General features: G+C 42.4%; 1 protein-coding gene across 2 annotated transcripts in view; it reads right to left on the bottom strand.

Moving 5' to 3' along the window:
* ROR1 (receptor tyrosine kinase like orphan receptor 1) overlaps positions 1-27,436 on the bottom strand; it is a 457,787-nt gene that overhangs the window by 182,395 nt on the left and 247,956 nt on the right. For both annotated transcript variants that reach the window (XM_042249177.2, XM_060410548.1), the window contains exon 2: positions 12,363-12,434. In XM_042249177.2, the coding sequence (XP_042105111.1) occupies positions 12,363-12,434 (72 nt within the window). The remainder of the gene's footprint in view (positions 1-12,362; positions 12,435-27,436) is intronic.

Raw genomic sequence — 27,436 nt, 5'->3', positions numbered from 1 at the left:
TTCTGTTTTGTTCATTATTGCATCTTCAGACCCTAAAAAAGGCCTTGTCCATGGTAGGCATGCAATATACATTTGTCGAGCAAATGAATCTAACATAGTCTAGTACAAATTCCAATTCAGTTTGGAGGCATTAGACTATATTGGGGTAAGGACATGGGTTTGAATTCTGGTTTCACAGCTTACGATATTGGGCAAATTGTTGAAATTGCTTTTATTAGTTTCCTGATTTTGCTGTAACAAATTACTACAAACTTGGTGGCTTAAAACAGCAGAAATTTATTCTGTCACAATTCTGGAGGCTGCAAGTCCAAAATCAGGCAGAACCCTGCTCCCTCTGGGGACCATATTCATTCCTTGCCTCTCTTCATTTTCTGGGGCATTGCTGGGCTGTGGCTCCATCACTCCAATCTCTGCAGCCTCCCCTGGGGGTCTGTAGGAAATTTCCCTCTGCCACTATCTTATATAAGGACACCTGTAGACAGTTAGGGCCCATCTCAACATGCAGGATGATCTCCTCTCAGGGTCCTTTTCTTAATTTAATTACATCACCAACACCTTTTTATAAATAATAAAAATTTAATAGGATCCGGGGATTAGGACATGGATATATATTTTTTTGGGGGGGCACTATTCAGTGAATTACATTTGTCTATGGCTCAGTTTGTTTATCCATAAAATGGACATAGTATCTCTTAGAATTATCATGAGGATTAGATGCAATAATACACGTAAGTTACTTTATGTGTTTACGGTACATAAAAAACTCTCAGTATATGGCAACTGCGGTGTTACTTTATAAGGCAGGAAAATATTATTCTCTATGGCCACATAAAATAAGTGATGGAATTATGCCAGCTCATTCAGACATCTTCAAAAGTATGTTAAGTCAGTATCAGTGTCAATCTATCTCTATATTTATTAATAGTCAGGTCTGGGACCTAACTCAGCCCTCTTACCTTTGTCATTACACTTATACTCAAGACAACCTGGCAGACTGGTGTTCTCTCCCATTTTACAGATAAACAAAGGCAGAAAAAAAAACTCAAAAGTAAAGCACAATTTTCAAGAAATTGAGTTAGCCACAGAGCTCAAATATAAACTAAGGACTTCTCACTCTAAGCCCAATTCTTCTCTGTATTACCTCAGAAAATTAAGGACAGAAATGGAGAAAGTTTCAAGCATCTGTACCTGACTTGTTAGAACACTATGGTAAGATCTGTAGGTTAGCCTAGAATTCTATACCAGTGGTTCTCCAGCTTCACTGCACATTAGAATCACCCAGAGAGCTTTTAAACCCCTCAAATCAGACTGTGTATGAGAAGAGTGAAATGAGAATGGGGGTGGGGAACAGACCTAGGCATTGAATGTTAGTCACTCAGTCTTTGAGACCCCATGGGCTGTAGCCCACCAGGCTCCTATGTTCATGGGATTCTCCAGACAAGGATGCTGGAATGGGTAGCCATTCCCTCTCCAGGAGACCTTCCTGACCCAGGAATCGAACATGGGTCTCCTGCATTACAGGTGGATTCTTTACCATCTAAGCCACCATGGAAGCCCAGACCTAGGTATTAACAACTTTTAAAATCATCCCAATCACAGCGGGGGTTAAGACCTACAGCTCTATCAGGGGACCTCAAACTTTGATGAGAATCAGAATCACCTGGGAAGCTGATTTAACTATAGAGGCTTAGGGTCTTATCTGCTTCAGTGAGCCTGGGTCTCTCCAGGTGATTCTGAGACTAGCAGTGTTAGAGGACAATGACTCTAAAGTTCCTTTCAATTCTGATGTTCTGATTTTCACCACTCATTTATTTATCTATTCAAACATCTGTACCAATTTGATGGACATGAGTTTCAGCAAGCTCCGGGAGTTGGTGATGGACAGGGAAGCCTGGTGTCCATGGGGTCGCAAAGAGTTGGACATGACTGAGCACCTGAACTGAACTGACTAGAGTTAGAGCTACAGGGACGCAGAAATAACACTTAACTTCTGATGTCAAGGGGTTCACAGCCTGGCAAGCTACTCTTGTGGCTCTGAAAGCACTTTCCATAGTGCCCTTCCTGACTGACCCTCCTACTAGAATGGCTGGGCCATGAGGGCTTTCTTTGACATGAAAAAGATGCTTAATGCATATTCCTTGCATGAGAGAGGAAGGAGAATGAAAATGAAAATACATATGTGGAATCAGCATTCTCCAGCGGTCCAGTGGGGTATGACCACTTCCCTCACAGAGTAAAACATGATTTTCTGTGGGGGAAGGTGGGGTCAGGAAAGATTTATTCCAAGTGATGAATCTGTACAGGGTATTTAAGGGTGGCAAATGGGTGGGAGGGTACTCTTACCATAGCGAATAGCAGAGTTTTCACAGTGGCTTGAAATAGGATGGGGAACCATGAGTGACTGGTTCCAGAACACAGCAAGGAGAGGAGGGGGTGGAGTGACGGATGCTGGGGCAGGAGCCTCATGGCACTTTGTAGAGTCTCTTCTCCCTCCCTTGTCAAGCAAGAGGCCTCTCAGTCCAAATGTCCTTTCGAGTGCTCAAACAAAGGTTGACCAGTCCTGTAGGCCCAGGACTACAAAGGCCTCCTATAATCCCTGTGAGTAGGACTCTAGTCCACAAGTTTCTAGAAGCAGCTTGAGGCCAAATTCCAAAGCCATTTCTGAAGTGGGTGCTCAGGAAGGTCTCGAAGTAGGCAGGTTTAAATCCAATCATCGAAGACATCAGACAAAGACAAAGCTTGCCTGGGAGTATCAAGAAATGTTCTCTCTGCTGCGTCCTGATTATTTATCAATGCAAGACTGTGATTTGTCTTTGCGAGGAATGGGCTTCCCAGGTGGCACTAGTGGTAAAGAATGCGCCTGCCAATGCAGGAGATGTGAGAGATGCAGGTTCAACCCCTGGGTTGGGAAGATCTCCTGGGGGAGGGCATGGCAACCACTGTAGTATTCTTGCCTGGAGAATCCCATAGACAGAGGAGCCTCATGGGCTGCAGTCCATAGGGTCACAAAGAGTCGGACATGACTGAAATGACGGAGCACACATGCATGTATACGCTGAAAATAGTACCAAGGGAGCAAGGGATCTGAGACCCACGATAGGAGGTAGCTTACTCTCGATCCTGGTTCTAAATGGTAAGCACAGGAGCATAAACATCTCCAGGCTGGTTCGATTGCCGCTCTGTCTCAACTGGGCTGTAGTTGCTGGGAAGGGGGAGCTCTGTGCCCCTCACACAGCCATGCTGGCCATTTGCAGAACACCCGAGGGCCCAGGCTTCTCAGCTGAAAGCCCCACTGACAGGAGCACACTGGGGAAGGGAGAGAAGGCTGATGGAAGGGAGTGGTGCTGAGAGCCGGTGCTAGAGCTGGAGTGACGGACTGGACAGAGTACTGAATGGGAGGCTGACTCCTTCTGCCCCAGGGCTGGTATCCAGTGGCCAACTTCTCCCCTCGGAGCAGGCTTTGAAGGATCAAGATTATCCATAAAGGGTCCTTTCTGTTCTATTTTATGACAAAATCCCACAGTTCTCGTCTTGGAGGTTCCCTTCCCTAAAGTGAAAGGACTTGTCAAGTAAAGAGGATTAACAAGAGTCCTGGAGAGAGGAGCTTGGTTGAAGAGGAAATGATTTCCATGTCACATGCTTCCATGCTGGGTTCCAGGCAAAGGGATGGAAACCTTGTATTGAGTCAGTGAGGGGTAAAGCAGACGCAGTAGAGTTAGCAAGAAGCTCCCTTGCTTCCTTATCAAGAAGGTATTTGTCTCACTGCTTCCAAACCTAGACCAGATTTCCCCCTACTTTTTAAAATCATTATAAAGCAAAAGGAAATTATGGATGACCAGGAAAAGTTTATCTGAGGAGATGACAATTAGGTCAAGACACAAAGGAGGGAGAAAGCAAGAGAAAGGGGATTCTGGACAGTGCCATTGGTGAGGGAAGTGCTTTGTTTGTTAGAGGAAACTAAAGGAAGCCAGTGGAACAGAGACAGCAAGAGAGAACAGTGCAGAGTGAAGTCTGAGAGTCAGAGGCAATGCTGGATCATCAGAGCCCTGCTCGAATATACCCAACATCTGCCTGAGCTGGGGTTTCCTCACTTGTTCTGGAGTCCTATTGCTATCCTTCATGTAACCATTACACTTTGGACTTCTAACCTACAAAGTTTTTCTCCACAGGAGGGAGATTATTTGAAATATAGCCTTTCTTTGAGCATTAATGATCAGACTATAATCAATAATGCTTATCCATTACACATAAAGTATTTGACATATTTTTAAGTATTATACATACACAAAATTGGGGCTTCCCAGATGGCACTAATGGTAAAGAACACGTCTGCCAAACAGGAGATGTAGGAGACACAGATTCAATCCCTAGGTCCAGAAGATCCCTGGAAGAGGAAATGGCAACCCATTCCAGTATTCTTGGAGAATTCCATGGACCGAGGAACCTGGTAGGCTACAGTCCATGGGGTCGCAAGGAGTCAGACATGACTGAAGCAACTGAAGCACACACACACACAATCAGTTTTCAAAAAATGTCTTTTAATAAAAACCAATTCCTAGAACATTAAATCTTGCATAAATATAAGAACATCTCCTCATGTTGCAAGGAGAAAACATAGGTTAGGAGATTCATCTGAGGTTCTAGCTGTTGGTTCACTAGAGCAGCAGCTTTGAACAGAATTATAATGCGAGTGACGTGTAATTTTCAATTGTTTAGTAGCCACATTAAAAAAGATCAGGTGAAATTAATTTTAATAATATATATACATATATATAGTTGCTGCTGCTTCTTTTAAAAATTTTTTTTGTTTGTTTCTTACATGATAGTATACATGTTTCAGTGCCATTTTCCCAAATCATCCCACCCTCTCCCTCTCCCACAGAGTCCAAAAGTCCGTTCTAAACATCTGTGTCTCTTTTGCTGTCTCGCATACAGGGTTATCATTACCATCTTTCTAAATTCCATATATATGTGTTAGTATACTGTATTAGTGTTTTTCTTTCTGGCTTACTTCACTCTGTATAATAGGCTCCAGTTGCATCCACCTCATTAAATTTATTTTTAATTGGAGAATAACTGCTTTATAATGTTGTGCTGTTTTCTGCCATACAACAATGTGAATCAGTCATAAGCATACATATACCCCCTCCCTCTTGAACCTCCCTTCCACCCCCCTATCCCACATCACTAGGTCATCACAGAGCACCAGGCTGAGTTTTCCTGTGTATTTCACTAAATTTGATATATGAGAAATGATCATTTTAATGACTGGGTTTCTATAACTGTTTAAGTGATTGATTTATATAGTCAATAAAGAAGTTATTAATAAGGTATTTTAAGTCTTTTTCCAATGAGATAAGCCACTGAAATCTGGTTTAGGTTTTATAGTCATACTAATCTCATTCTGGACTGGCCAAATTTTAAGTACTCAACAGCTACAGGTGGCTGGTGGCTATCATACTGGACCCTATAGCACCGAAGCCTTATAGAAGAAGGATTGATAACTCTCTTTTTATAGGTGAGAACAGTGACGTCCAAAGGTTAATTGACAAGTCACTGAACTGGTTGTGGATTTGAGCTGTGAGTAGATTCTAAGTTTTTTGTCAAGTGCTCATTCAATGGATCATACTACCCTCCCCTTGGGAATAAGAAGGGGTAGGGGCAATAGCATTACCTGCAGTGAGTAGCTATTTGCTCTAGAGACTGTGGTGGGACTGTGCGTGTGTGCATGCTTAGTTTGCTCAAGCGTGTCCAACTCTTTGAGATCCCATGGACTGTAGCATGCCAGGCTCCCCTGTCCATGGGATTCTCCAGGCAAGAATCCTGGAGTGGGTGCATGCGTGTGTGCTTAGTCACTTCAGTCGTGTCCGACTCTGTGTGACCCCATGGACCGCAGCCCGCCAGGCTCCCCTGTCCATGGAGTTCTCCAGGCAAGAATACTGGAGTGGGTAGCCATTCCCTTTTCCAGAGATTGAACCCTGGTCTCCTGCATTGCGAGCAGATTCTTTACCATTTGAGCCAACTGGGTGGGACTTTAGACTCCATGTAACCCTTTGGAGTGATACTACTTCTCCCATTTTCTATATAAGGGTTATATAGCCTCCAAGTGCTTTTGCAGTGGCAGGATGATATCAGTCTTTCAAAGGAAACAGTGCTATCAATATTTAGAAGACAGTGCATAAGGTTAAAGCCTGTTGAACTTGGGTGGTTTAGAATACCACATGGATATCCCCAGAAATTCCTTTGACAAGCTGCTAGTCCTAGGACTATACTTTAGCTTGCCAAGTACCAAGGCTCGTGATCCAGTTCATCCATCTCTGGCCCCTTCACCCACTGCCCCTACTCCAGAAACACATCATTAGAAGACAAGGAAAGGACTCAATTGCCCCATGAGGTCTAGCTGTGAACCAAGCTCCAGTGTAATTTAAATAGACTCTTTATGTACCAAGGACAAATCTAGTAACAGAGAGGGGGGACAAGAGGAAGCAACCACTCCCTGAGTCAAGGCCACAGCCCCTGACAGTGAGCTAAGGGGCTGAGGCCAGCATGCATCCGTCTACTGCAACCATGCAAGCAGGTATGCTTGGGCACAACCCAAGAGTGACCCACAGATGTGTTAGTTGGCCAGGAAAACCATCTCAGCTGATAGAGACCAAGGCCTCTGCTGCACAGGTGAGCAAAAGGAAGCTCAGAGTCATAGTAACTCCAGAGTTCATGCTCATAAGAACCTTGCTGTATGCCTCCCTGCTATGTGTAAAGCTCCGAGCTGGTAGAGAAAGCTGGCTCTTAAAAAAGCAAAGCAGGACAAAATACCCCCAAATCTAGTCTGTCAGCACAGAGAACTATTGGCAGTTGGAATCAGGCCTCAGTATTTTTTTAAGCTGAGGCTCCCTCCCTTTCTGCTACCTACGGGTGCAATTTCCAGTGCTTTCTCCAAAAGAAACATTTGGCTTTCTATAGAGAACCTCTGAGACCTCATGTGACTGAAAATGGAAGAGGGGGAAGGAGGCCCTCCTCAAGCCCCACCCCAAAACCCCCATGGGGAAGCTGAGGTTAGGCCCCTGTAGATCGATTTATTTTAGGAGGCACTTGGTTCTGAAGCATTTGTTTCAGAAAATACCCCTGTGCCCCATCAATAGTAGCTTTCAACGGCTCTTCCCGGGTGGCCTTGTCTCTTTTAAATTTCATTTCCTGTTGGAAAGGATAAACAGGTAACTGTTTAATGCCACTGACTGGACTCATTTAACAGAAAACCAGGATCAGCATGAAGCTGGGGAACCAGAGTGGGACTGATGGGTGAAACAGAGCTGAGAAGCCAGTCTGGGATCACAAGTGGAATAGAGCAGGTCGATGAACAGAAAGGCGTTAGAGAATACCAAGTGAAGGCCTTTTATTTTACTTCTGCTCCATGCAAGGGCAATTGTCCCACTGGAGGAGGGGATATGAATGCAAGGGAGACAGTGTAATCAGCTGCCATGTTGGGCATGGCTCCCTGGACTTGGCCTGGAGGCCTTGGTGGGAATCCTGGCACTACCACTCATCAGCTTTGCCCTTCAGCCGAGTTCTTTAACCCCCTTGAGCCTCAGATGCCTGTCTGCTCTACTGCACAGGATGCTGTGAATTCAAATGATGCCTTCACATGCTTGGCAAGCGCCCCACCCCTAGTAGGAATTCACACGTAATAACTATAAATTGGCACAGATGGTGTTGGAACCCATACAATTTAACACATGCTTTCCACTACACACCAGGCACTGTGTTGGGCAATAGGAGCTGCCAAAGGATAAGAGAGCCCTGACTTGAAAAGAGATGGGCACAGAATTGATGATGTCAATACAGCCTGGTAAGGATTTGCAGCAAAACAGATATGGGGCAATATGGCACCCCCACATTAAATGTTTTGAGGTATTGTTGATAGCATGGTCAATGAAAGGACTCATAATTGTCTATTTCTCCCTCTAGAAGGCAAAGTCCACCAAAGCCGGAATGTTGTTTTAGTGTCTGTCTAAGCACCGTGGGGAAAAGCAGGTTGAGGGAATGGTTAAGGTGATGCTCTAATCTCTGAACTACCATATTATCTTGAATATATCTTTCAGTTCACCATTTCTCTCTACAGCTGAGTACATCCACTGTTTAACCCATTTGATGAATTTTTAATTTCTATAACTGTATGTTTAAATTACAGAATTTCTATTTAGCTCATGTAAAATGTCTACTTTTCGATCATCTTATCCTGTACTTGCCCTATAGTTTCTATTCCTCTTTTACCGGAAAACGTGTTAAACATACTTACTCTCTCAAATTGATCTATTCCCTGTAGTTGCTAAGATAGGAACTTCTCCATGTCTTTTGTCTGACTCTCACTAATGGTGGCTTTTTCCCTCTCCTTTACACACTAAAATATTTAAAAGTACACTTAACATCAGGAGTTTTGTTGTTTTGTGGCTTTGAGTTTTTAAATTTTGTTTTTTGTGGGAAAGCCATGCAACATAAAAATGTTGAGACATTTTTATGACTTGGCTTTAGGCTGCCCCTCTCAGGATCTCATAGTTTAATCAATTCCAGACACAGTTTTTACATTATCTTCTTAGTTTGTGGCTTGTGTACTATAAGAGAAGTACCCCAACCCCATACCCATGTAGAGCATAGGCTGGGGGTGTAATTTTTTTGAGGGTGATCCCAGTGGGCCAGCACAGTTGATAGACTTCCCTACTCAATCTTCAGCAGAAATTCCCTTCTTTCATGGTAAGGCCCTTCATTCTTCATTGACAGCCTTGGTAAGGAGTTTGTTTCCTATTGCCTCAGCTCTCATCCCCATTGGATTCTGAAACTCCAGCCCCCTAAGAATCATACATATTTTCCATGTTTTCACAGGATCTTTTGTTTCATTCCTTCCCACTGATCACTGCTTGCTCTTCATTTCAGGCACCTGGGGATTTCTCCTTTCTGCAAACCAGACTGGTGATGGATTTTTTTCCCCCTTGTATATTTACACTAACATCTCTCTGTGATTGGAAGGAATGTCCCTTGACAACTCTATCTGACTAGAAAGATTTTATTATGCCTTTAGATACTAGTCTTTCTCTCTCAGCTCTGACTTTGTGAAGGACAGAAACCTTGGTCTGATTCATCTTTTGATCCTTATTCTTCAGACTATGCCCAGATCAGAGTAGGAAGCAATAAAGATTTCATCATTCAATGAACAAACAAATCAATTATCTTTCATTTACACTCTCAGTGGGAAATAGAGAATATATACTAAATATCTTCTAGAGAAAGAAGACATCAAGAATCCCAGGAAAGTCATCCATGCTCTCTGGGAGGCCATGCTAACCAATCAAAGGAGTTCGGCCACTGCCTTAGTTTCACCCTTTGACCAGTGGGTTCTCTACTCTTGATAGTACTTCTTTCTTGAAGGGCAACAGCTGATAATTATAGTGCTGCTGCTGCTGCTGCATCGCTTCAGTCATGTCCGACTCTGTGCAACCCCACAGATGGCAGCCCACCAAGCTCCCCCATCCCTGGGATTCTCCAGGCAAGAACACTAAAGTGGGTTGCCATTTCCTTCTCCAATGAATGAAAGTGAAAAGTGAAAGTGAAGTTGCTCAGTCGTATCCGACTCTTAGCGACCTCATGGACTGCAGCCAACCAGGCTCCTCCATCCATGGGATTTTCCAGGCAAGAGTACTGGAGTGGGGTGCCATTGCCTTCTCCGAATTATAGTGCTAGTCTGCTAGAAATTCATAGTCTGGCAGGCTAGGTTCTTACTGGTAGCTTTGTTGTCTTTTTAGCACATACTGATGTCCTTCTGGGGCCTCCCAGGTGGCTCAGTGGTAAAGAATCCACCTGCCAATGCAGAAGATGCAAGAGACATGGGTTCGATTCCTGGGTCAGGAAGAGCCGCTGGAGCAGGAAATGGCAACCCACTCCAATCTTCTTGCCTGGAAATTTTCATGGACAAGGAGCCTGGCAGGCTACAGTCCATGGTGTTGCAAAGAGTCAGACACGACTGAGCACACACACATTGTGTCCTTCTAGAGCCATAACTGGAACTTGATCAGCAACATGTAATGTGCAAAGATATATACTCTTTTCTGTTGGTTCCATAAAGAGCTTGCCAAGTAAATTCACAGACTCGAAAGCCCCTGGCACAGTGCTTGGCACAGAGTAAGCACGTTTAGTGCATTTATTTCTTTTCCATTAAAAATATCCACAAATATTTGTTGAAAATCTATTGCCTCCTAAGCACTGTGCTTGGTGCTGAAGATGGAGAGGTGTAACATATGTTACACCTCTGTTTTAATTCTTACTTAGAAAAAGAATGTCCAGGGACTTCCTTGGTGATCTATGGTTAAGAATCTGCCATGCAATGCAGGGGATGTGGGTTTGATTCCTGGTCAGGGAACTAAAATCCCACATGCCATGAAGCAACTAAGCCCGTTCATCACAACTAAGGAGCCAGTGTGTCATAACTAAGACCTGACACAGCCAAATAAATAAATATTTTTTAAAAGAAAAAGAATGTCCACATCAAATTTGACAATAAAAATTATCCCAAATGTCCTCTGATCTAAGGTGAAGAGACATCTCACCTCATCCTGCCACTATAAAATGCCTAAAAAGTATAACCAGCAAACTAAATTTGCTTGTTATCATTTTATAAAGTAACAGTCTCTTTCCTTAGGGAGGAAATCCAACTCCCATTGAATACACGAGCAGACAAAGGAGAACTGATCATAAAAGGCAATTTTTGACAGTGACTTTTGAGCTCCTTTCATCACTATAATTCCAGAACCTAGAATCACGCCTGAATTAAATTAGAAACTTGATAAGACTGTTGAATCTGAGTATTCTTGCACATATATATGGATATAGCCCATCCATATATATGACTCTAGATACAGTAAGACTCACTCATCATTCCACACATATTTATTGAGAATTTCTTATGAATGAGAGTATGTACTAGATTTTTTGATAGAGACAGGAGAAAGAAAAAAAAAAAAGATATCCTACCTACAAGGAATTTCCAGGTGTAAGGGCAAGATAGACAGTTATATAAATCACCATGATATAACAAAGAAAATGCTAAGAGATGAACATAAGAAAAGACTGCTGCTACTGCTGCTGCTGCTAAGTTGCTTCAGTTGTGTCCGACTCTGTGTGACCCCATAGACGGCAGCCCACCAGGCTCCCCTGTCCCTGGGATTCTCAAGGCAAGAACACTGGAGTGGGTTGCCATTTCCTTCTCCAATGCATGAGAGTGAAAAGACTATGGGGTTCCAAATACAGAAAGGCTACTTCCTGCTGAGGGATTAGATAAGACTGTGGCTAATATAGACTATATGCTCAAACTTAAGTAATGTGTTACCTGGTAGCTCAGATGGTAAAGAATGAGTCTACAATGTGGGAGACCTGGGTTCGATCCCTGGGTTGGGAAGATCCCTGGAGGAGGGCATGATGACCCTATCCAGTAATCTTGCCCGGAGAATCCCTAGGGACAGAGGAGCCTGGCGGGCCACAGTCTATGGGATCACAAAGAATTGTACATGACTGAGTGACTAAGCCCAGTAGAGGGAGAAAGTGGGGACTAGCAAGGAAGGAAGGGTAACTCAGACGGAAAAAATAGCTTAGACAAAAGGCAGAAGCAGAAAAGCACAGGATATAGACAATGAAACAGAAAGTTGGCTGGAGACGTATAAAAGAGCAGTCTAAAGAGAAATAAGCTGGAAAGGTAGGATGAGCCAATTGCAGGGGGTTTGAACACGGCCTGATTTATCTTCCAGGATATAGGATCTCTATAGAGTAGCCAGTGCTTAGCATATGGTAGGGCTTAATTAATGCTACAACAGCCGCATAGCAGGAGCCTGTTCTCCAGCTGCACACAGGAAGTGGCCATCTGTACATGCAGGCAATTACAAACCTTCCAGATACTCTGCCCTGAACCCTGCAAGCACATCAAATACTCACCGTAAAAGGTCACCCAACAAACATCTCTGATCAATCCTGGCTCAGGCAGAACCAAATCCTCTAAATAAGATCCACTGGATGCAGTGTCAGGAAGGTCAGAAACTACCCTTTTTCACATCTTGAAGCATTTTTACCATGTGGAACTCTTTAGAAGAAGAAGGGAAAGGAAAGAGAGAGGCAGGGAAAAAAAAAAAAAAAACCCTCTCCAGAAATAATAGAATTCCAAGTAATTAAATGTTAACTGATCACAAAGTTAACAGGGGATTTATTTTGGCCCCTGCCTCCTTCTGGTGATCTAAAAAGCAGTTGACTTCAAGGACAGCCATGCCAGGATTAAACCTGGCGTTTCACGCCTCCCCTCCACTTCCGCCCCGCATGTCCCCACTGTGTACCTTTGTCGAGCTCACTTGAAATGTTCCATGATGAGGTAGGCACTAACTCAGCAGTGACTGACAACTCTGTTTCTGAAAAGAAAGAGAAGGGAGGGGAGAAAGACAAGGGCAATATTAAATATAGTAACTTATGGGCTGTTAGAAGCATTACAGGAGATTTCCAAAGGCCCTGCTTTCCGAGAGGGACCACGCAGTCCCATAGCTTATTAAACTTAAATGTCTGCTCAGCCTGCCAGGCAGAGGTGCCTGTATTATGGAGGCTATCCAGACAAACATACTGGAGGCCAGATTTGAGGATTTTTTTCCTTTAAAACACAGGCTTGAAAATTAAATACAAATATTTCATTGACAAAAAACCAAACCTGCAGAAATGACCGAACATGATCAAATACAAACTCTTCCTCTTCTTGTTCAAAGGCCAGTCTCAGGTTAATAGAGTCAACAGCCTTTCCATGAAACATGAGATCAACATTGCTCCTGATGCTGGTTTCATTTGTGTTTGTGAATTCATAGCATTTCTCTTAATAGACCAATTGATTTCTTTATATTGAAACCTTCAGTCAAGACAAATGGAAGCTAAGGATTTGAATATGGAGAGTAATTTGTGGTACCCAAAATTCAAAGGTAACTTTAAAAACCACCATAAATTAAAGCAAACATGCAAATCCAAAATATTAAGGACATGATACACTATGAAAATTTTAAAACTTTTTATGATATACTGTAAATACAAACAATACTTTTACTTTTGAATATTTAACCCATGACACATCCTACTAGCACATTTTAATAGGATTGCATTAATCTCCCCTTAGGCCATGTACACACACACACACACACACACACACACACACACACACACACACACACTTGTATTACCGAGCTTTTGTGCTAGGTAGGATCTCAGAGAGCCCAGAGACTGGGTCATTAGATCTGTGGCAGCCATGCTATCACACCCCCTTTCTTCAGATATCATTGATCAATTATGGATCCTTTTGCCTATAAACCTGGGATCTGCCTTACAGCCTTTCAACACGGTTTTTTTAGGTAGCCACTGCAAATGGATCTGTGTTAGAACGCAAGGCAGAGGAAGAACTAGTATTTAAACCTACGTCTGTCTGACTCTACCACCCACACAGCTCCGGGCAGCCCATGCTGCCCAGTTGTCAAGCCTGAAACCTGACTAGGTTTTCACTTATTTCTCTCTGGCTTTACCCTTTCACCAAGATAAGCACACTCTTCTACATTTCCTTATTTATTGATGGAGGCCATCTGCCACATGGCCGTAGAAGCCGCATGCCGTCATCAGTGAGCTTTGCCAAGGACAGGATGTTTACCCACTGAGACCTTGCAGAGGCCATTTCTAGCTTGTCTACTGAGTCTCTAATTAACCTGCCATGCATAGCAGAGACAAAGGAGTTGTTTGGTTTGTGCAGACCTTCTTGGCTTTCTTCTTCCCCTGTCCAGGTGGGAAAGAAAACAGGTGGGAAAGAAAGTAGACAAGCCACACAAAACCTACCCACCCCAAAAGGCCCCGGTCACCTCCCACATCCTGAGCCAACAACAGCATGCATTCTTTTCAGGGGAACCGAGGTCAGATGGGCATTATGGCTGGGATCTTAGAGCAAACAGGATTCCAAAATATGAAGCCAAAAAGGAAAATTTGCACAAGTAAGAAAACTGCTTAACAGAAAGCCACAGGAGAAGGCAGTGCTCCTGCTATCAACCACTTGTCCTAGAAATGGGTGTTTCATGCAGGTGATTTTACCAGGAAGTGCTAATTGTCTATATTCTAGAGCCCTCCACATGTGACTCCAACCACAACTCCACTCTGACCCCCCTGCTGCCGCCACCCACTTTGGCTCTTTGAATAAAGGCCCCTTGTTTGCAGTATTTTGGGCTATTGTGGTTCCTTTTATAAAAAGGCTCATCAAGCACTCCAGTACCCAGACTTCAGGGAGCTTGGGAATAGAAGCATGGCAGCCACGGCGGCCACTCAGGCAAGAAGCAAAGGGTGGGGAAGTGGTGGGATTAAGCCAGATCTTGACAGCATTTACATTCAATATTTTCATAGCTTCATCTTACTGCTGCTCACAGCTAAATTGCCAGAAACATAGGTTTCATTTTACAGTATTAATTTTATAGAAAGTTAGCTATATGTCATTTGGTTTTTCTAGCCTGAATTTGAATTGCTGATTGAATATAATTTGAGACTGATGACAAATGAATAGATTCTTGGCACTGCTAACAGTAAAACTGTTCCCCCACGTGTCCCTGGACACTAATTACCACTCAGTTCTTGGGCTACAGAAAAGATAATTTCAATTCATAACCTCATTAATTGATTGTGATGATTCTGAGGAATTTTGTTCTCAGCTTCAAGATCTATTCCTTGAGATAACCATATGTTCAGCTCTTCAGATAAAATGATAATAAAAACAGATAAAATAGTTTTAAGTATGAATACTCTCCCTGACAAATATCTTCTTAGGCTACTTTTTTTTTAAGTAAGGCTGGATTATTTAATGTGAAAAGTTTAATGTTAGTAATTGTCCCTCACAAAAAATGATGTTTAATAAGCTTCCCCCTCACCTCCTGAAAAGAAGACTGACCCTTTAAGTGAGAAAAATTGAGCATATCTTGATTTAAGCAGCCTCGATTCCAAGGTCAGCAGCAGCCTTAGAGAGATGTGACCACCAGTCTTGACCCTACGGGACCTCCAGTGATGAATTCAGTTCCTCTCTTACTCTCTTTACTGTGGCAAAAGGATGAGATATTTAACTCCAGACTAGCAGCCTCTCTTTTTGTAACATCATTGTGATAATAGCAAATTCGTACATGCCAACTAGGAGACAGTAGAATTTTTAATGAAAATACACACCTACATTAAAATACTAATTTCTGCCAGTTACTAATGTTGTGATCAAGACCAAGTTACTTAACATCTTTTGACCACTATTTTCTCATCTGGAAAATGAGGACAATACAAGCCATCTCATAGGAAATGTGGTAAGGACTAGAGCAGATTATCGACCAAAAGTGTCCTGCACCCAAGAGGGTGCCCAGCATAGAGTGGACACTCAAGATCTTGCATGCCTCACCCTCTGTCTAGAAAGGCACATGGACATACTCTGCATGGATATACTCCAGTTTAGTGGCTGTGTCACTGTTTCAGTTTGCAGTAACACATTTGCTGTACTTTAAGAAAGACTCTATTTTGCATGCCTTACTAAATCCAAGATGATCTTTTCATTTTGTGAGGTTTTCCTGAATCAGTCACCAGTTCTCTTAGAACATCAGTGTTTCTATGTGGTTTTATCCAATTTAGGCAAATCCAGCATGTTTGAGAAAACTCCATCCCTTATCTTTCCTGACCTCTGCAGGAGGGCAAGCCATTCTTCTCTGGAGTTGATCAATAGGAGCTATTATCTTTGCAGTTTCACTGATGAGTGACTTTTTGGCACCGATTCTGCAAACCATAAGGTTTTGGTATTTAAGCCTGAACAGTGGGAGTGTTATTTGGAGCAAAGGAAAAAAAATAATAAGCCTTGAATCCTTCTCATTGATAAAAGCCTGTGCTCTCCACAAGGATTACTGGTTCATCTCAGCAGTTGGCAGGGAGCGACCCCATGTTCACAGGATGCACAAGCTCTTCCAAGAAGCCCCCAGCCACGCCACATCCTGTATCCTGATCCAGTGACAAGTTGAGGTTATACAGGCACGAACCAGCATTCTCACGAGACTGGTGGCCAGCCCAGTGGTCACAAAGGCCAAGTGTGAGGGAACAAGTGGCTATCCGAGGGCCTTTTCTGGCCAGTAACACTGAGTTTACAGTGTGATAGCTGGGTGGGCCTTAGAGGCCAAAGACTTATTTAGCAAGCTATGTATTTTGTTTTTTGCACGTTTTTTGCTGCTTGTGCGTCACACTTTAATAACCAGCCACTCTGGGGCATCCCCCTGCCCAGAGTTCACAAATTTATAACTTTTTGAAAGGGGTGCACATTTTAATGTGACAGTCCATATGTGGGTCCTTCTCTCCTTAGATATAAAACTGAAGTGTCATACAGTGTTATTTTCAGTATTCTAATTTCTTACAAGTTCAACTAGGTCATGACTCAAGCCTAAGGATTTCTGGAGGTATCCTTACAGGGAACCTTGGAGGATTTGCAGGTACAGAAGACAAGAGACCCAGGCAATAGCTCCTTCTTCAACAGGAACAATTCCACATTTCTCTGTGTTATATATTCAGGTGTATGGAAAAGGCACCAATGCTTTAAACAAAAGATATTTTAATCCTCTTATCTGATACAACTTCCTCATCTGACATATGAAGCAAATTAGGCCCAAAGCAGTCTAGAGACTTGGCCAAAATCACAGTTCTAAGATAGATACAAGCCTTAGAAATGGCTTGGGAATAAACGCATGCTTCAATAACATAAATTTTTAAAACAGAAATAAATGCATACTGCCTTCTCATTGCTCTCCATCTTCCCTTGACTGTGCCTGTAAGAATGATAAGTCTCCTTAGAAACTGAGTTTAGAGAGCTGCACAGGGAATTTCCAAACAGCCAGTGTCAGTCACACAAACGGGGCACACTGTCTTCTGCGGTAAAAGAAGGCTTCTGTTTGTGATCATTTGGGGGAAGAAGGTGGGAAGGAGACTTCAAAATCTCTGGTATGAAGTGTCAGTTTACACACAACATTCTTGGCCTTGATTCCTTCCTCCCATCAGCACCTCAGTGGAGAAGCCCACAGCCAGGTGTGTCAGCTTCACCAAAGGTACCTGTTTGGGAAAGTCACAATCTGCTCTCCTTAGAAGGGCAGGCAGGCCACATCCCCCAACAGCTCCGGGGGTTAGTCACCCTGAGCATTACTCCAGCCTTTAGTTCACAATCATCCTACATCTAGGGTCCCGCACAAGGCACCCCTCCACTCTGGGAGAGGAACGTCAGAGTCTCCCTTACCCAGGGTGGGATACGCAGGGGTGGAGAATTACTATGCTCAGTGTCTACAATGGCCTAATCCTCAGGGACCTTAAATTTGGATGTCTAAGGCAATCTTCAGAAAAAGTTACCAGTACAGTCACAAAGAAAGAAGGCACAATCCTGCAGCCTTAAACTGTTCCAATACCCATCGATACCACCTACAGATTCTTAATAAAATCTACAAAGACCTCGTAAATGGCACAATTTTGGTTCATGTCGCAATCATTAATCTGTTGAAGAAGAAATTTAAAATATACCAAATTCTGTAGTATTATTCATATTTTTATACATAGAGAATTGCAGAAACAAAAAAAAAGTTGTCCAGGACAGTTGTCCACTGTCCTCTCAGTGTCTGAGAAGCTGACACGCAAGAGATCTTCTCAACAATTCCATAAGATAGGTACCATTATTACCTTCATTCCAAGATTGGAGAGCCTGAGGTAGAGAATCAGGGCACCTGTCTACTCAGGGTGCTGGGGAGGGGTGGGAATTGTGGTCAAACCCAGGCAGTCTGACAGCAGAGCTAGTGTCTCCAATTATGCCAAAACAGGGGGTGGCTAATGCCCAAAGACGTAACCGCTTCCTCTCTAGCTTAAGCCCTCTCTGCTCCAGAGAACCCCTGTGAACTCTAAGTTCAGCAGAACTTAGTTTGACAACCAGTACCAGAGGCCACACTCCTTCCCATCAATGCTTGGCTCCCTAATTCTAAAACCCCTCAAGGTGGTGAGAGACACAGAGGGAAGAGAGGAGATACTTTCTGAATCACACTTAAATGTCTTTTTTCCCTTGGAAATATTTCCTTCTTGAAATCTCTTGTATTAATACTATGGATCATATGTAGTTCTTGTATTTAAAGAATTATGCTACACAAAGCACCATAATGACATACATCTTCTTCAAAATGAATACACATATTTTTGAAAATTACCTTACTTAAAAACTACCATAGTTGGGGTCTCTTCCATGGAACTCTAAAGAGTCACTCACTCATTCATCCATAAATTCAATGCAACTAACACTTTCCAGGTATAAGAACTAGGATGTAAAAACTTGACCTGGTCCATAACATTTTTTGGAAACTTACAGTCTAGTGGGAGGCGAGGGCTGTGTGCTAAGTCATTTCAGTCATGTCCGACTCTTCACGACCACATGGACTGTAGCCCACCAGGCTCCTCTGTCTATGGGGTTCTCCAGGCAAGAATACTGGAGTGGGTGGCCATTTCCTTCTCTGGGGATCCTCCCGACCCAGGGATCGAACCTGCACCTCTTACATCTCCTGAACTGGCAGGCATGTTCTTTACCACAGAAATGGACAAATAGGGACTCCTCTTCCCACAAGTCATTACCCGCACCCCCACCACAACTGGGCAAAAAACATCAAGAGTACTGAGTAAAATGCCACAGGAAAAAATATAATATATAGCTGATAACTGAAAGGAAAGGACATTCTCAGGTGTCAAAAAAGAAGAAAACAGTTCAGTAGAAGCTGATGGAGAAGATACCTATAAACACAGGTCCCTCAGGCTAGGGGCTGCATTAGCAATACTCCCTGGAAAACCAACCTTTGACCAGAGGGAGATGTGCCTTCTTGCCTAAAGCCTTTATGAGAGCCCGGGAGATCTCCCCACTCTGAGGGAGGGGCTTGAAATACTTCCACCAATAGCCAGAGAAGTTGCTAGGGCGCTTGAGTCTACCTAGGACTTGGCTAGGATAGGGAAATACGTCCCCACAAGAAATCAAAAGGGTGTATAAAGACCAAAGAGGTCACATGTACCTTTCACCCAGTTTCTCTCCAATGAAACTTATGTATTATTCTGTTCAGTTCAGTTCTGTTCAGTCGCTCAGTCATGTCTAACTCTGTGACCCCATGGACTGCAGCATGCCAGGCTTCCCTGTCCATCACCAACTCCCGGAGCTTACTCAAACACATGTCCATTGAGTCAGTGATACCATCCAATCATCTCATCCTCTGTTGTAACATTCTCGTCCTGCTTTCAATCTTTCCCAGCATCAGGGTCTTTTCCAATGAGCCATTTCTTCACATCAGGTGGCCAAAGTATTGGAGTTTCAGTTTCAGCATCAGTCATTCCAATGAATATTCAGGACTGATTTCCTTTAGGATGGACTGGTTGGATCTCCTTGCAGTCAAAGGGACTCTCAAGAGTCTTCTCCAACATCACGATTCAACAGCATAAATACTTTGGTGCTCAGCTTTCTTTATAGTCCAACTCTTACATCCATACATGACTACCAGGGAAACCATAGCCTTGACTAGATGGACCTTTGTTGTTAAAGTAATATCTATGCTTTTTAATATGCTGTCTAGGTTGGTCATAACTTTTTTTCCAAAGAGCAAGTGTCTTTTAATTTCATGGCTGCAGTCACCATCCACAGTGATTTTGGAGCCCAGAAAAATAAAGTCTGTCACTGTTTCCATTGTTTCCCCATCCATTTACCATGAAGTGATGGGACTGGAGGCCATGATCTTAGTTTTCTGAATGTTGAGTTTTAAGCCAACTTTTTCACTCTCCTCTTTCAATTTCATCAAGAGAGGCTCTTTAGTTCTTCTTCACTTTCTGCCATAAAGGTGGTGTCATCTGCATTTCTGAGGTTATTGATATTTCTCCCAGCGACTTTGATTCCATCTTGGGCTTCATCCAGTCCAGCATTTCTCATAATGTCCTCTGCAGAGAAGTTAAATAAGCAGGGTGACAATATACAGACTTGACTTACTGCTTTCCCTATTTGGAACCAGTCTGTTGCTCCATGTCCAGTTCTAACTGTTGCTTCTTGACCTGCATACAGATTTCTCAGGAGGCAGGTAAGGTGGTCTGGTACTCCCATCTCTTTCAGAGTTTTCCACAGTTTGTTGTGATCCACACAGTCAAAGGCTTTGGCATAGCCAATAAAGCAAAAGTAGATGTTTCTCTGGAACTTTCTTCTTTTTTGATGATTCAATGGATGTTGGCAATTTGATCTCTGGTTCCTTTTCCTTTTCTAAATCCAGTTTGAACATCTGAAAGTTCACGGTTCACATACTGTTGAAGCCTGGCTTGGAGAATTTTGAGCATTACTTTGTTAGTGTGTGAGATGAGCGCAGTTGTGTGGTAGTTAGAACATCCTTTGGCATTGCCTTTCTTTTGGATTAGAATGAAAACTGACCTTTTGCAGTCCTGTGGCCACTGCTGAGTTTTCCAAATTTGCTGGCATATTGAGTGTAGCACTTTCACAGCATCATATTTTAGGATCTGAAATAGCTCAACTGGAATTCCATCACCTCCACAAGCTTTGACTGCAGTGATGCTTCCTAAGGCCCACTTGACTTTGCATTCCTGGATGTCTGGCTCTAGGTGAGTGATCACACCACCGTGGTTATATGGGTCATGAAGATCTTTTTTGTATAGTTCTTCTGTGTATTCTTGCCACCTGTTCTTAACATCTTCTGCTTGTTTGTTCCATACCATTTCTGTCCTTTATTGTGCCCATCTTTGCATGAAATGTTCCCTTGGTATCTCTAATTTTCTTGAAGAGATCGCTAGTCTTTTCCATTCTATTGCTTTCCTCCATTTCTTTGCACTGATCACTGAGGAAGGCTTTCTTATCTCTCCTTGCTATTCTTTGGAACTCTGCATTCAGATAGGTATATCTTTCCTTTTCTCCTTTGCATTTCACATCTTTTCTTTTCTCAGCTATTTGTAAGGCCTCCTTGGACAACCATTTTGTTTCTCTTCATTTCTTTTTCTTGAGGGTGGTCTTGATTGCTGCCTCCTGTGCAATGTCACGAACCTCCGTTCATAGTTCTTCAGGCACTCTATCAGATGTAATCCCTTGAATATACTTGTCATTTCACTGTATAATCATAAGGGATTTGATTTAGGTTATACCTGAATGGTCTAGTGGTCTTCCCTGTTTTCTTCAATTTGAGTCTGAATTTGGCAATAAGGAGTTCATGATCTGAGCCACAGTCAGCTCCTGGTCTTGTTTTTGCTGACTGTATAGAGCTTCTCTATCTTTGGCTGCAAAGAATATAATCAATCTGATTTCGGTGTTGACCATCTGGTGATGTCCGTGTGTAGAGTCGTCTCTCGTGTTGTCGGAAGAGGGTGTTTGCCATGACCAGTGCATTCTCTTCGCAAAACTCTGTTAGCCTTTGCCCTGCTTCATTTTGTACTCCAAGGCCAAATTTGCCTGTTACTCCAGGTATCTCGACTTCCTACTTTTGCATTCCAGTCCCCTAGAATGAAAAGGACATCTCTTTTGGGTGCTAGTTCTAGAAGGTCCTGCAGGTCTTCTTAGAACCATTCAACTTCAGCTTCTTCAGCATTACTGGGTAGCGTCATAGACTTGGATTACTGTGATATGAATGGTTTGCCTTGGAAAGATCATTCTGTCATTTTTGAGATTGCATCCAAGTACTACATTTCAGACTCTTTTGTTGACTATGATGGCTACTCCATTTCTTCTAAGGGATTCCTGCCCACAGTAGTAGATATAATGGTCCTCTGAGTTAAATTCACCCATTCCAGTCCATTTTAGTTTGCTGATTCCTAAAATGTTGATGTTCACCCTTGCCATCTCCTGTTTGACCACTTCCAATTTGCCTTGATTTGTGGACCTAACAGTCTAGGTTCCTATGCAATACTGCTCTCTACAGCATCGGACTTTACTTCCATCACTAGTTACATCCACAACTGGGTGCCGTTTTTGCTTTGGCTTCTTCTCTTCATTCTTTCTGGAGTTATTTCTCCACTGATCTCCCATAGCATACTGGGCACCTACCAACCTGGGGAGTACATCTTTCAGTGTCCTATCGTTTTGCCTTTTCATACCGTTCATGGGTTCTCAAGGCAAGAATACCTAAGTGGTTTGCCATTCCCTTCCCCAGTGGACCACGTTTTATGTGTTCATGTTTTCAAAACTTAGAATTTGGAACTTCCCTGGTGATCTAGTGGTTAAGACTCTTCATGGGGCCTGGGTTCAATCCCTAGTCAGGGAACTAGATCCCAGATGACACAACCGAAAGAAAGACTCTGCATGCCACAACTCGAAAGGTCACGCACACTGCAATGGAGATCACAGGTCCTGTGCGACACAACTGAGACCCAGCATGGCCAAATAAGGAAAACAATCAACACTTAAAAAATTAATTGGAAAATCTGGAATTTCACATTGTTACAACGTATGTGTATAGTGCTCTATAATTTCATTACAACTATAGACTTGTATAACTATCACTGCAATCAAGATGAAGAGCTATGTCATTACTACAAAGATCTCCTTCATGCTACCCCTTTAAGAGTCATCCCCATCCGTCACTCCTAACCATTTCTAATCCCTGGCAACCACTAATCTGGTCTCCATCTCTATAATTCCTTTGTTTCAAGAATGTGATATAAACAGACTCACATAAGGCCTTGAGAGCCACCCAATTTCTTGTGTGTATCAATGGATTATTCTTTTTATACTGCTGAGTAGTATTCCACAGCTCAACACTGTAACCATTCACCTTGGACATTTAGTTGTTTCCATTTTCTTCCTGTTAAAACTGTTTCAAACACACTTGTAGCCTTTTGTCCTATTTTTTTTGTATTTGAGTAAGAGGGAAATCGGATCTAGAACAAAGGGGTTGCATGCAAAGGGCAATAATAAGCAAACAAGTTAGAAAATGTATTAAATAAATTTGACTTAACTCTAAACATAAATCTGTGATGAGAGGTACAATAGAGGTCATCAGAGGGTTCCAAGGCAGCACTGAGGAATAGTACAACTTCCAGTTTGGGGACAGAAATCTGAAAAGGTCAGAAGTTTTGAAAGACTGTTACAGTCTGAGAGGAGGCCTGCATATTAGAAATATTAAGGTACACTAAGGGACATGCACATAAATCAACAATGGTCACACTCAGTTGTACAGAAACAGCTTTCTTCAAGAAGGAAACAAATAGTACTGTCAAAATCCAGGGGCTTCTAGGTTGGTTTGTTTGTTTGTTTTCTGTAAAGAAAAAAAAGGAAACATCTCAACTAATCACTGGGAAGGCTGGTTCTTCCCGGGGTTAGTACAAAGTTATAAGAGAAACTTCCAGATGGCTCAAACCTTAATCTTCCCCAATGAGGAGTTCAAATGTACAGACCCAAAGTTAGTACTCCCTCATCCACCCATGGTGCCACTAGACTTCATGGATGCTTAGCGCAACAAAAGAGCTGCTTTATTTCTGGCTTCAGAACAAGCTGGCAGAGACAGTTAAAAAAAAAAGAAGGAAGCATGTTGAAAAGTGTTTAGCTTAGAAATTGGTCTTATCTTCCTAGAGAGGTTTTATGTCATTTCCTTTCGGGTGCTGCAAACACCTCAGATTTCGAATGACATCAACAAACTTCACTCTTTTCTTCTTGTTTCTACTTGACTGCTCTTCCTTATAGGCTTTTCCCCTCAAAAGCACCTCCTGGCAGTTTTGCCTTCTTATCATCCTGCTGTGTCATCTGTCTTTGTCTTTGGGGTTTGCCATTTATTTTCCCCCTCTGTACGGCCCACACACACTTTCATTTCATATTCTATCATCCTTTCTGTAATAGAAGTCTATTACTCTACAATCGTCCCTGGTCAATGCAGTCACCCACATCTCAAAAGAAACAAGAGATCCAAGGAAGATGCTTTCTTAGCTGCAATTCCATGACAGCCTGAGAGTTTTATTTTTTTTGCAAAACAAATGAAGTCTTGGTTAAGTCCTATAGGCAATGGGAAGGAAATTAAGTTGCGCCAGTGTTCCCTAAAGTGTATTAGCATACAATTTAGAAAACTAGATGGCTGCAAAGGATTTCTTTAAAAACTCCTTACTTTTACCTGGAGTTTAATGTGATCATATTCACTTGTTCATGAATTCATCCAGCCATTCATCCACTTGACAAATATTTACAGAGTACCTACTCTGTATCTGACCAGTCAAGTCCTATCTAGGTGCTGGAACATACTAGTGAACAAAGACTTGTTTTCTTTAAGGAAATCACTGTGTGGTAGGGACACAGAGAGGTAAATAAAGAATCAAAACACCATATGATAAACACTGTGTATGGGATGGAGATTGGCAATGGGGAAGGGGGTTAATGAGGGTGGGGGAGGTAAAGGGGCTTAGCACAGTCTCAGAAGATCCTGTCCTGACCAAAGATTTTGGTGATGCAATTAATGGATGTGGTTTATGGAGAGCCGGATGCTTAATGGACACAAGGAGGCTGAATAATCTAATTCCTCTTTTGAATAGAACAGGATTGACTTCTGCAAAAAAGTGAACAAAGATTGAGACCTCTGCAGTGGGTATGTCTTCACTTGCCATAGTCACGTAACTGCCCTTGCCTGCAGAACTTGGCTACTAACATGAGTCTCCTATTAGAAACAGGGAATGTCTCTTCCAGCTTTAGTCATTTAGCTCCAGCCCTGTGCACTTCCTAAATCGATTTTTCAACCAGGACTGGGTCTTTTGTGTCTTTATCTCCTTAGCAACGTAAGTATCTGCTAGTAATGGAGGGCTAGTGTAACCTAAGAGTTTTTAAATTTCTAGTTCCTTTTACCTTTCTGATTTATACTTGGCTCTAGAAAGAGAGAAAATAATTGTCCATTCAACATAATACGACACACAAGCTAAATAACTTCTGCTCTAGCCAGATCAATAAAAAATGGAATATATAAAACAGAATACTTGATGCACAAATGTCATCACCTTGAAATAGTGCAGTGCTGACATCAATAAAATCTTTCTCGTGTTTGAAGTTCAAATAAGATACCTCTGTTTCCTACCTTAAGCTATGTTTAAATCACAGCAAAACAACATGCAGTTTAATAGGAAAATATAATAAATCTGCTAACTCAGTGATGTTCAACTGTCTATTGAAAAGACAAAGACTGCACTTTTATTCTAATTTTCTACTTTGCAGTTTGCCCTCAATTTTATGATCCATGTGTCCTTCAGTCATCAGTAAGTGTTCTTCCTTTCACTCTGAGTCCCTGGCAAAAATCTTGAGGGCAAAGATCATGTCTCACGCTTCCTTTGTGTCCTGCCTGGTTCTGACATGATCATGTAACATGCTAGATGAGAAGCACCACGGCGGAGGAACAAATGAGGGCTATATTGACTTCAGCATCAGACATGTTCAAATACTGAGGCTGTCACACACTAACTTATGACCTCAGGCAAACTACTTCCTACTTCTAAACCTCAGCCCCTCATACATAAAACAGGCATACTAGTAGTGAGCTTGCAGGACTGTGATGAGGATTAACTAGGAAAATACTCGAAGATGAGTTCAGTGGCCAGCAGAGTAGCAGCTATCACTGACTGGTAAAGACTATTTTATTTACCATAGATACAACTTGAGGGGTATTTAATGCAGCAATTCCCAAACCCAGCTGGGGAGCATATTAGACAAACACAGATTCTTGGACCTCCTATCCCTAAACTATTAAATCTCCCAAAGTGGATCTTACATAACCAGTCTAGCATTGGTTCTCTACAGCCCACCAGTGTGGGGAAACTCATATAATGACATGCCTGCCAAAAAAATCCAAACAACACGAAAAAGTTTAACTGAACTGAGAAGTTTAATGTAATTTAAGAATCTAAGGTAAAGGGAGTTGGCTGATTTAAACGTAATTCTTGTTTTTGTCAGAAAATCTCAAAGTAGTCAGAAATCTCATCAATACTGAGAGAGCCCAGTGAATATTAACCAAGGACAAAACTGGTACCACTTCAAAGTCTTTCAAAGCAAAGTATTTATGTTTAACTAGAAGGTCCTCCTAATTGGTTGACCAACAATTTGGCCAATGGGACTCTTGGGAGGAAAATTATCATTCTGTGAAGAGCAGGGCAGTTTTATCTCTACCAGTATCTCTCCTCCGTGGGTCTCCAATGGCTGGGATTTTTATGTTTGTGAAGCTCTTCACCAAATAGGCAAACTGGACACACTCTAAAAATGAGCAGTCCTCCGACTGTAGGCATACAAAGTGAGAGGAACAAAACCCTTTTCAGCTTTGATTCTTATCCACTTAAAGCATTTACAAAGAGAAGGCCACTTTGGACACAGTGAAAAAGCTATTAAGATTTCAAGCACCTCACAGTAATACAAGTACCTTGTATTTAGGTAGCACTTTTCCTTTCAAGAAAGCCTGTACACAGAACAGACATTAGCTCATGACTCCACATGTGAAGGATCAAGGCCCGAGATAATCATACCCTGGTTGGAGCTGAAGAAACCCAGGATCGGCCAGAGAACTTGCCTAGCGTCCCCTGGCATGTCACCAAGTGCCAGGAGAAGGTAAGCACCATCTTCCCTCACCCAAACCTGGCTCCACACAAGCTGCTACCCTGCTGGTGAAATCTCATCTCCACTATTCAGGTTTGGGTTTTCTCTAATCCCCTCTAGCACACTGTTAATTCAGTCATTTCAAAGTTCCAAAGAGTGGGGAGTAAACATTTTTTTAAACTATTTCAGAAAAAACCTACTGAAAGTATAATTTGTATTTTCTGCCTGTCCCTGGAAACCAACTGTTTAAGTTAATGGGATTGAGGGGTGCCTGGATTAGTGGAAATTATTTTAATCAGAGGTAAATTTAGGAGGATTACTAACTATTATCCTACAAGATAGTAAGATGCTTTTGCTCCAGCCACATTAGCCTGGGCGTGTTGGATCTAAATGGCTGGCAATTTTCAAATACTTAATTTGCCTCAAATTGCTCCAGTTTAAAATGCTTTGCCCGTCTGGACTGGGTTTCCTGTACCATGTCATTATTGATAGCCTGGGGAGATCAATAATTAAAATTAAATAGAGGGAAACATTAAGCAGAGCATACGTTGGGGCCAGAATCTCTTCCCAGAGCCTCTTAATCTCTCCCTCTTCTGAGATCACATATTGTTTTATCAATTCCTCTCTTAAGACACTTTACACTTTGTAAGGTGACCTACAATTGCTTCAGTGTTCTTTACTAAGATTGAAGGCTTATAGAGGCTGGAGACGAGATCTGACTTAACTCTACATCATACACAGCAGGAGCTGTTGACTTGTACACAATAGCAGGCACTCAACAAACGTCTTCTGAATGTGTAAGTG

This window comes from Ovis aries, chromosome 1 (assembly GCF_016772045.2).
Source record: "Ovis aries strain OAR_USU_Benz2616 breed Rambouillet chromosome 1, ARS-UI_Ramb_v3.0, whole genome shotgun sequence".
Classification (NCBI taxonomy): domain Eukaryota; kingdom Metazoa; phylum Chordata; class Mammalia; order Artiodactyla; family Bovidae; genus Ovis; species Ovis aries.
The sequence above is the reverse complement of the archived record's forward strand: the minus strand, read 5'-3'. Positions and strand labels throughout refer to the sequence as shown.